The following is a 10,994-nucleotide window of genomic DNA, read 5'->3' on the forward strand; positions in this document are numbered from 1 at the left end:
TTTTTGTTTTTTTATTTTTTTTACTTTCGATTTCAAATGTATGTCTGTGCTAATATATATCACCAAATTTTTTCATTAAACTGCATATAACCACAACATATGTTTAAGTAAGAGAAGTGACATCTCGTAATTATCACCTGTTCCTGAGCAACAGAAACAGCGTTTTAATTTTGCAAGGTTAGAATATTTCATATTTTGATGACAGTAGGACGAAATTGCAGTTTATCTTTTTTTGTCTAGTTTCAGTAATTCAGTTTATGATAGATCTGAGGGCTTATCAATTTTTTGCTAATGATTTGTGTGCGGGAAATAGTAAAAAGCTCAAAGTTATTGTTAAAATGTAAAACGAAAACGTCTGTGTTAAGAAGCACACGACCAACGACCTTTAAAGTATCAAATCTTGATTGCTATGTTTTTTGAACTTTAATGCAATGCTCGCCCTCTTAATTTCTGTTAAAATTTTCGTTGGCAAAGTGAAGTCCAATTTTTGGATCATCGCATAGAGAAAAATGAATCACTTGAGAAGGATTAGATTAGTTGTTTTTTGCTTGCACTGTAGCTGTAGAGGAAGAGAATAATGACTTGGTTATTGCAGTCCAAAGGTAATATTGTACATATATTTGCATCACAACGAATAATTGTTTATACAAAATGGAAGTGTGTATAAAAGGAAAGGCAATATAGTTCTAGAAAACTAGCTTGCTCGCAGGCTGTGTTAAACTTTTTTTAATAGAAAAATTCTTTGTGTTATTCTCGTCTCGTCCTCTTTGCTGCTTATTCACGTTGGTATATTTTATAATTACGTTCGACATTTTGTCAGCTGAGCCATAATAAGTTGAGCTGGTAAACACAGATCTGCAGTCAAAATGATGAGGTTCGGAGTGAACGTGCCTGCTGCTGGAGGTTAACCTTGACTGAAAATTTGAAACTATAACTCTACTTACGTCATTTCAATAGAGAAGGGGTTGGCGTCATGATCCCGGGCCACCGTGGGTTGTTATTTTTCTTGCCTGTAATAAGCGATTTATGTGGAATCATTCCTTCCTGGAGTCGTTAAAAAAATGAGCAAAGAAGAGGACCATAACAGAAAACTAGCAATTTTAAATTACTTTTGAAGTGACTTGAGAATTTTCCATTTTGTATAAACTAGTATTTTGATTAAAACAGATGTTCAACTTCAGCGTTCTATTCGAAACCGCAATAGCCAAACATTAATTCTTTTACTTAATACAAGGGTGCGAGTAGTTTAGCCACAAAATGATTACAGATATATGAGCTTTCACTTTCGTATTCCATCTTGACGATACATTTAATGTACAAGTAATGAATTTTTAACAAGCTTTGCGGATTCGAGGAAAGTAGGGAACCCATCACTCTTACCGTAAATTCTTTCAACTTTTTTTTTTTTATTATTTTTTAAAAAAACTGTGCGATTGCCTTTTTCCATAAATTAGTCGGTGTATAAGGCTCTTTAAAACAGGAAAACAAACTTCCGAAAGGTCGGGATATAGATTAGCGGCAAAAAGCTAACTTCTTAGACAATAAGTTACAAGGTACAACTCGATCATTTATACAGTCAAATCTCTCTGTCTTATACTTCTTAGGAAATAATGCCTTCTTGTCATCCACGTGAATTAGACGAAATTTGAAAGGAACAGTTCTCTAGAGTATTAACACACGACCTTTATTGGGAAAACAAAACTTACAAGGTAAGGACGTCTATTCCTGGCCTAAAAAGTGATCGCGCTCGTTTAAGACATTTAAGTTGTTGTCGCTTACGAGAGAGTTTTTGAAATAAAACGGTTATTTACAAAGTGGTCACTTGTGGGAGGTGGTCGCTTTGAGAGAGTTGACTGTATTTACTTGTTCGTGTATACTTTTATCCCCACCCAGCCATGGAAGTTTGTTTTCCTTGCTTTAAAAAGTTAATCATGGGATAACTTAGGAAATAGGTATAGCTTACTAAAAATGTTTTTGGAATGTCATGTATTTACCATAAATTTTCGTAATTTTCATGGTTTATATTCTTATCGAACATAGAAATTAAACGTCATTATGTTCAAAACTTTGCACTTGTGGTGTCACTTTAGTTGTGAAAATTTTCACGCAATTTTTATGATCACAATTAACGTTGTTCTAAAGGGTTAGCATTAGGTAACGTCGGCTGAAGTCAGATTGTTTCTTTCAGTAAAATTACATGAAGAAGATCTTAAGTCCAACTTTACTGTGTAATATAAAAGTGAAATAGAAAAACTCCACTGTGATGTTTTGAACCCGGGTCACTTGCTTTATAGCCTACATCCATATCCACTACACCATCAAGGACTAGCTGCCAAATCCAGTAATTTTTAAAATATACATTTTCTTATATATGCCGTACCCCATTACAATATTTGAAAGCTAACCGTTTTCTGTTCAGTGCTTAACCCTAATCACTGCAGATCAGTGCTTAACTCTCTACTGTCTTTTCTCCATAACTGACGCTCTGTAATTTTGGTTTCCTCAGCTATTCTAGCCTCATTCTACATTCCAGTCTCGTTCCATTACGAAAAGAATGCGTTGTGTAAAATTCATAAGGTGTCCAATCTGGAATCACTCGATGTTATCTAATGCTAACCGTTCTAAAGTGCCTAGTGTGTTTATGGCTGAAGTAAGGAAACAAAAAAAAACCACGTGAAGTTTGCGGAAAGAGGTTTATTTGTAATTCTAAACTTAATTTGTTCAATCGACTAAAAAGAGCTCTACAAAGGTACGGCATGAACTTATGGAGAATTAAGCGAAGACGTCATCAGTCAACAAACCAATCAATCATTCAACTTATAAATCGATCTTGAAAGATTATTGCGTGCGCGATGGATTGCCTTCTCCCTAGACACGTTGAAATAGTTAAAAATTCCTAACTGGTAGAACTAATTATCGCCCAGATAGAAAGCGGAGATGCTTTTTCATTCATCTTAATTTATTTAAATAAGACATCCCTTTTGTTAAAATTATAACTAAAAGCCTACACTTTTTAAGGCCACAGTGAATTTTCACTTTGTAAATTGGGTCGATAGATCGACAGATTGTTGCAAATCTGTGTTTGCGATGGTCATCCTTAGAGTTTGAAATGACCCTTCAACGGAATTCCTCGAATTAGCGCGGTACTGTGCGATGCCTGGCAGTGCCTTAATCATCTTCCAGACGTACTCTCGGAGTTCTCTTGTAAACAGTATGTACAAGAAAGGGTTTAGGGAGCTGTTCAGATTAGGAAGAATAGTAACAAAAATGGTGCCAACTGCAGGAATTCTTTGAAGACTGTGCCACAGACTTAAATGCAAGAGAATAAAAAATGGCAACCAGCTTATGCAGAAAGCACCAACCACACACGCCATCATTTTTGCTGCTTTCAGCTCGTGCAAAATACGTGATCGTCGAAGCGACTTGTGGTGTTTCTCGGCCTCATCCGTTGGACCAACCATGTTGGCGAGAACTCGCCGACGTTGCTGAAAAGCCACTTTAGTGAGATACGAGTACGCTCCAATGACGATTGCTAGCGGCAAGAAAAACGCAGCGCTCGACACAATCGTGTAATAAAGGCGATCGTTTTTTCCGCAGCCCATGTGCGTGCTGAATGTCTCCCATCGGTTAGAAGTCCAGTTGTAGTGACCAAGAGAAGCCCAGAGGGCGGAGTAAGACCACACGATCAAGATCATTATAAGGCCGGTCCGCCGCGTCAAGAGAGCTGTGTAGCGAAGAGGATACTTGACAGCGATAAACCTCTCGATTGAAACAGCTGCAAGGCTGCCTATGGACGCACTACAGACAGCCAGGTCAACCCAGATCCAGAGCGCACAGACGTTGAAGTTAAGACACCAGACCTCATTGTGTAGCATATAGTAGATTCTGAACGGCATAGAGAGAAGGGAAACCAGCAGGTCTGCGGAAGCCAACGAAACGATAAGGAAATTTGTGGTGCTGTGTAAAACGCTGTTAGCATACACTGTTACGCAAACGGCTAAATTTCCGAAAAAGGTGACGATGCAGATTCCTATTAACAGCAATGAAATAGCGAGGTTTTTGGCAGATGGAGGAAAATCACATAAATTTGAAGTTAAATTGGTAGCACTGTTTTCTGATAAGTTATTTGGATATTGCGCTGAATATAAATTGGTGCCGTTGCTCTCATTCATGATTTCGTTACTTGCCTGATCTTATAAGCAGCTATGCCGCGAAGCAAGTCCTTTCTAAGTTAATTTGACTGTTATTCGTCTATTCATTTTCAGACTCAAGTAATTTTGGCGCACGATGTTTGGTTACGCATTAGACAGCCTGTCGAGAGTTCGTCATCATAGATACATGAACGTGCTTTTAAAAAACCACAAAATATGAGATAGACACAGGCCAATTTTGTTTTATTTTTGCCTCTGTCAATATCGCACACAAAGCGGGTAAGTCGTAAAGGTAAATAGTTTACTCAGTTCATCTCGCCTGTCAAATTTTAGTATGGATATGTTGTAAAAGTTTTGGCTTTTGTCATTTTTATGACGGCAAAAATGAAACAAAAACAATTTCCTGATGTGTCGCTTGAATTTTAATCCAAATTGTTTTTTTAATTACACTTCTTCAGTCAACAAGGGACTTCCGCAGTGAATTTTGTCGTCGGAAGTAGATGATAACTTTATGAATTATGTTTCTCTTTTTTGCTTGTCTTTCTGGCTGTACGGCGTTTTTGCACATGCGCTGAGTATTAGTTTCCTGAACAGGGTTTTAAGTGGTGGAGTAAATTCAATCGTTCAGTTTCCTAGGTATCGAAAAGTTAGATACGGAGCGCGCACCGAACTCAGTATTTGACTGTGCAAGTTAACATTTTGTGGGAAAGGAAGTTAAAACAATAGTTATCTAAACCTTTAGCAAGAACTGAACACTGTTGAAAATTGATCTCACCAGCTAATTAAGACACAGCCTTATTCACATGTATAAAACATTGTGTAGATTAATTAGGACTGGGAGCAACAAACTAATAAAAGGAAGGGAATTGTTCTTATCAATGTACGTGCAGATATAATTCTAAGAAAATCCATCACGCGCTTGAGCTAATCGACTACCAGACGTCAATTAAAAGCTTAATCAATGCAATCATAGGAAGTGACTTAAATGTTGCAGCAAGAAAAGTCAATTGAAAGGAAAATGCCACATGTTAGATTTTTTTACTTGTTTGCCTTAAAATGTCGGTAAATGGTACTAGTACTTTCTTTCATCTGATCTCTGAAAAAAAATTAGAAGGAAAAAGTCGAAGCAAAAATTTATTAAATCAAAAAACGGCAGCTTCTGACATTTTTTTTAACTACAGATTACCGGCAATCCCTTTTTAGTCGTCATATGAGTGAGTCGCTGGACGGGCTAAGCCATGGCGAGGCAGCGAAGCAACCGAGATTTCCCTCGTTCGGTCCCAAACATGTGTAATAACAGAACACGAGTCTGAGATTGTAATGCGAAAAGTGGAACTTAAGAGCATCCCTAAAACGCTTAGGTTGAAGGTCAGTGAATAACACTAAATGCAGGAAGCAGTGTGTGGAGGTGGGTAGAATAGCGAAAGTGACTAGGGGGTTGTTTAATTATTAACTTAATATATTTACTATGTATGGATAGACCCCGGACGAAATATTTGCCCTTTCAGATTTTGCTGGGATGCACCGCTGATATTTGAAATCTTTTTTTAAAAAAACTCATTAGCTTAAAGCAGTGTCCGTAAGATTAAGTATTAGCGTGGCGTGGGAACTATTTTGTGCGGTGGTCATGACACTTTGTTTTTTTGAAGGTCGCTTCTTTTTTGAAAAATCCAGCAGCGTTCCATGAGTCATCTACTTCTTCTACTTCCCTGTACTTTGTTAACTAAAAGGGTTTTTTGCGTTTTGTGTTTTTCGTATACAAAAGGTGCCCTATAATTTGATCAGAAGTATGTATTAAGGGGAAGGAGCCAGATATTTGAAGTAAGTCCAGATTAGACCGTGTTTCCGACAATCAATAGACCTTCAAATCTTAAGTAAGTCAAGTTGATGTTGCTACGCGATAATGATGACGATAAACAATGTATACCAGTTGCTAGGACTGGGCATTTGAAGATTGACTTGCATCGCAGAGCGGTTTGTAAAATACCTTTGTCCCAAGGGTTTGAACATTGGGGCGAGAACTGGCGTTATTGAATAATCCCCTGTCGGGGGCCGTGAGGGGTTTTGGGGCGGGGGGCGGGGGGCGTTGGAAGTACCAAAAACCCAAAACCGCACTACTCTGTTGTGAAAGTTACTGAGCAGTATTTTCCTCTAAGAGTTTAATCTTTGCAATGTAAACAAAATTCGATTTGGGTGTTTTGAAAATTTAAGTGTTTTCACCTCGCGGTGCGAACTTTACGAAACAACTACTAGATGTATGGCATGTCAAGAACGAAACAAACAACTTGGTCAAAGTGAGCGTCATTGCAAAATTGTGCACAAAGTGCGAAACTCGAACTATGCACCTAAGATATGATGATCAAGGTGTGTCACAGCTGCTAATTCGCAAACCCCTTTCTTTTGTTGCGCACTATGCACACCCTAGATATCATCTGGTGATTTAGTAGCCGACTTCAATTGCATCAGAGAACTTAATTATGATCAGGGTTTGTCCTCTTTGATGTTATTCAATTGTTTGAACAAATATTCAAGTCAAGTCAGATGAACTATTTTTCCTCCTTTTTTTAATGGAACAATTTAATTTCACGCGGTTTGATTATAATATATTTCACAAGTAAAGCAAAATTCAGAACAATTTATTTTTGACCTAACGTTAACGTCCAAAAAAGAAAGACGTTTGTAAAAGTAGCAAAATACAGTGGAAGTAAGTGAAAGCTAGCTTTTTTAGTGCTCTTGTTTTTACTATACTAGTTGTTTGAACAATTTTTTTTTGTTATGCAGTTTACTAGCTGTTTAGTTTCTTACAAAAAAAACCTTAAATGACGACTTGGGAACATCAAAGGACATGCCGAGTCAAACGAAGCTTCTATCGGAAGCTTTTCAAGGGATTTTTGATACTTAAATGTCTTGAATTGACAAAGTTTGATTAAGTCGGTGAGAGCCTGTCAGTATTCTTGACGTTCACTGGTCGAAGATTCATAATGTTTATTCTGTAAACTGACTGAATCTAAGGTAATGTCAAAGTAAGCGACAGAAACAAGATTTTTAAGTTTTCTGTATCAATGACGGCTGGGGTGTTTCCTGTTAATTGAAAAAGTAATTTCGTGAAAATTTTTGACGCTTGACTTTTTTCCCGCTTCTCTTTGCCTTCCTCTTCTTTCTGCCGTCTTATTGCGTAAGCTCACTTGTGAAAGGTGTGCAACGGATATACTTCACTCGTCATGACAGCCCTTTCGGGCAGAGAGACAATCAATGTTTTTTGCTTTTTCACTGTCAATAGATGGTTTTCACAGTGCCGTCATCAAATTGTAAAGCCAAAATAGCGAGGTTTTACGGATTCTTATTTACACTAGGTCGAAGATAAACAAAAATTAAATCTTTGTACAAGTTTCCATTCCCGTAGCATATTTCATTTCGACAATACAGCAATTTGAACTTCCGAGATTTCACAGTGTGTAACACCAAAATAGGAATGCTTTCTCGTTGAAAAAAAAGTCTCTCCTCTTGATTTTTCGCAGGATAACCGTTTCAGCTATTAGAAGATATGTTTATGCGCACGTATGCTAGTTTTCGAGTGAAAAGAAAGAGCTCTTAGAGAAAAAGTGAACTCCAGATGTTTTTAATGATTTCCGGCGGCCATATTGGTGCACCAAAACGGTACACCAATATGGCGTCTCCATACAAAGTTCGGTTATGGTGCGTGAAGCGTTTCGGCAAATAACTCAGAAACTGTGGGCAACAAAGACCTTTTATAACATTTCATTTTCTTGGCTTCTTCCACTGGACGGTTTCAAATTTATTTTTTTTGTTGCGTGACAAATTGTTCTTACGTAATGTACATTAGCGCTAAAGAACTTTGACAATTGTAGTAGTTATTGATTTCGTTTTTCACCGTGATATCTGCCTATATTTTTTACCGTTAGTTTTGGATGCCACAAAATTTTATTTGATATTTCTATTCTTTCTTTTTCTTCTTTCTTTTTAAATATTGTGTTGCATACTCTTTACTCAATGGACGAAAACTGCAGAACTTCGTTCATGAAAAATCACATTCTTAGGTAATTATAAAACGAGACTTTTAGTTCTATGCTTATGAACGCCTAAGAATCCGAATACCCTTAATGTAACAAATCCCAAAAAATTTATAAATCCGGAAAAAATCTTCTCCAGTCTATTTATTTTCCAAATTTATCGTGTAAATACTTGTTCTCCATCTACGCGATGATTCTTAGCAGGTGATCGAAAATTGGTGTAAACCTAGCTTAAATCATCACGTCGTTTACAAGAGGGAATTTACAACGTGCTTTTGTTTAAAAATTAATACTAAGCTAACCTGGCAATAATTTCACATTGATTGATTGTTGATTGATTTGTTGATTTTTTTAAAGAGAATACTGAGTGAAGGTTGTCCTAAATCCACTTAAAGCAAACACACAAGAAAGTTAAGGGCGGCGCACTTTTGTTTTTAATCTTTCTTTTTTTTTCTCTTACCAGGCTAACCGTCAGCCATCTAGCTATTGCAGTAAATGGAAACGAAACCGATTTTCTTTACTTTGTTGCATGATATGGTTTCACCAAAGGGCAGTTGAGTGGCAACTGTATTACACATACATTTACCTTTTTTGTACGTGGAGCTATTCGATTAAGATATAAAAGAAGAAATCTTGGTGAAGAGATACTCCTTAGTAAAATATTCAGCGCGAAGTAGCCATTCTAGATTTGAACAGATTTTTCTAATTCCTCGATAAAAGAGGCTTTGTGTAATAATAGTGTCTACGCTATGTACTGAACTTTGCATTCTTGCCGGGACGTTGTCGCCACGTGTTACTATAGCGTGGTTTTCTTCCTTCTTTTCTTGTTTCCTTTTTATGTGACCGCATAAGCCCTCGAGTGGCAACAGTCTGAAAAGTATAGTAAACGACAGTCAGTCAGAGGCAACGTAGGACCAGTTGATTTCTTTCAATTGTGCTTAATTTCTCCTTCATTTGGCATCTCAAGCGATTCCAAACCACGAATTTCCACTTAAATCACACAATAACCCCCCTCATTTCATAGGGGTGTCTACCAAGTTAACCAGATTTGGACTTGACAAAATTCCAATGGAATTGTTGAAACTGAAATCTACGTAATTTTTTGGAAGTTTCTACTAAGTAACACCATTTTACTAGCATCTTTTTTCTATTTACTACACGTGGTTTAATTTTGAACCCTTTAGCAACTGCTTCTCAGATCTGAAAGACTTATTTATGTTTTCTTACCAATTCTACTCCTCCAGGAGAGTTCCCATAAATTTGACAAAGTAATGAAAAATAAGGGACGTTTTGGCTCCGTAATATCATTAGGGAGCTTAAGTAACGACGGCGGCAACGGCAACAAGAACGGCAAAAAAGCAATAGGTTAAGGGCCTGTTGACAAGGAGGTGGGGAATCCCAGATAGGTGAGGTAACATGCGGCAGGTTACCCCATCTATCATGTAAAAGTGATCAAATCAAAATGAGAGATTATATGGACAGGCGCGTTACCTCAACTAAGCAGGTTACCTCACCTAAGTGGGGTCCCCCACCTCCTCCTAAACAGGCCCTTAGATTGGCAAAAACAACAACTTTGCATGTGAATCACGTTTTTTGTACTTTTTTTTTTTGTCGTCGTCGCACGACTACAACGTGAAAGTGCTTTATTTCACTTTTTGTCGAGGACAGGAACACAAGGCAACGACTTTGTTTTTCTTTTCCTAAACTTCGATACTGTCCTTTAGAATTTAACTCCAGAAAAATCCGCCACCAACATTTGACGAATTAAACGAGGTGGAATATGTGCGATAAATTTTGAAGTAGTGCGAATTCACTTTTTAAGTGAGGTTTTCGTAGCCGTCGCCGTCGTTGCTGCTTAAGCTCTCTACAGGAATTGGTAAACCCGAGTCTTATTAGGAGAACGAGGAACTTCTTAACATTTTTAGCCGTTTCAGCAGTTGGTAGGCATATTAAGTCAAGCACTTTACATATAATACGTTTTATACCGCTACCTGTGACTTGGCAGCAGTCCCTTTAGCTTCTGCATGACATTCTGGGCACTTAATATTGCCTTCTTCATCAATGCGCTCAGCGGCAGAATATCTGTGAGCTGTGCGAGAGGGAAAAAAAGACATGAGGATGATTTAATATATTGTTAAAAGGGGATAACTCATGAACTCATGTAGATTTATTTTAAGTCTGCTACTTCAACAATTACAATGAAATGCGAACAAAAGAGAGTTCTGCTGAGAGAATAAACTGAAAAAGGAGGGAAAAAAACATTTTCCACCAAAACGAGGACAACCAGAGTTAAGTGAAGTTTATGGAAGGAAACCCTTTACTCTCAAAAGAATCTAGTTTTAAACTTCATACATGGGAAGGAATTTTGGTTTTTCCGTGCAGTCATAATTCCTCACAGTTTAAAATGAAAATAGGGGAAACACTGAAGAGCTTTGATAACTACAACTACGGCTACATCACACTAAGTTAAACGTTCATCGGTTACCAACTGTTCGAATCTTGAACAAGTTAACCGTATATTTTACATAGTATGTCGCTATTTCATTTGAGGCTTTACAAAGTATACGTGCAGTTCTACCTTTAACGCATTTGAACCATGGTCCTTCAGTGAGATTTTTTCTCCTAACAATCTTTTCTTTCAAGCTCGACTCGGAGTCAACCATCTTTCCTTTGCTGTTAAACCCACTCAACAGCTGTGCATGTATTTTGTTGACATCATCGATAAACTGTTTCCTTCTTTGGCGATCTAACGATGACAAAAAATGCAGTTTCTGAAAATTTAGGTCCCTTTGGTAGTTTCGGTGAAAGAAAT

At 37.4% G+C, this 10,994-nt stretch overlaps 2 protein-coding genes across 3 annotated transcripts in view; both read right to left on the minus strand.

Moving 5' to 3' along the window:
* Positions 1 to 2,776: 2,776 nt before the first annotated feature.
* LOC140933284 (alpha-1A adrenergic receptor-like) lies at positions 2,777 to 4,322 on the minus strand. Its single transcript, XM_073382816.1, has one exon. The coding sequence runs from the start codon at positions 4,170 to 4,172 to the stop codon at positions 3,033 to 3,035; it is 1,140 nt and encodes a 379-aa protein (XP_073238917.1). The 5' UTR covers positions 4,173 to 4,322; the 3' UTR covers positions 2,777 to 3,032.
* Positions 4,323 to 8,311: 3,989 nt separating this feature from the next.
* LOC140933282 (NFX1-type zinc finger-containing protein 1-like) overlaps positions 8,312 to 10,994 on the minus strand; it is a 29,360-nt gene continuing 26,677 nt past the window's right edge. For both annotated transcript variants that reach the window (XM_073382815.1, XM_073382814.1), the window contains 3 exons: positions 10,761 to 10,928; positions 10,174 to 10,271; positions 8,312 to 9,052 (listed from right to left, as the gene is read on the minus strand). In XM_073382815.1, the coding sequence (XP_073238916.1) occupies positions 8,930 to 9,052; positions 10,174 to 10,271; positions 10,761 to 10,928 (389 nt within the window). In that variant the 3' untranslated portion in view covers positions 8,312 to 8,929. The remainder of the gene's footprint in view (positions 9,053 to 10,173; positions 10,272 to 10,760; positions 10,929 to 10,994) is intronic.

This window comes from Porites lutea, chromosome 4, assembly GCF_958299795.1.
Source record: "Porites lutea chromosome 4, jaPorLute2.1, whole genome shotgun sequence".
Classification (NCBI taxonomy): domain Eukaryota; kingdom Metazoa; phylum Cnidaria; class Anthozoa; order Scleractinia; family Poritidae; genus Porites; species Porites lutea.

Bases quoted from the DNA above. Each gene is read 5' to 3' on its own strand.
- LOC140933284 (XM_073382816.1), bottom strand. From the start codon at position 4,172: ATGAATGAGAGCAACGGCACCAATTTATATTCAGCGCAATATCCAAAT.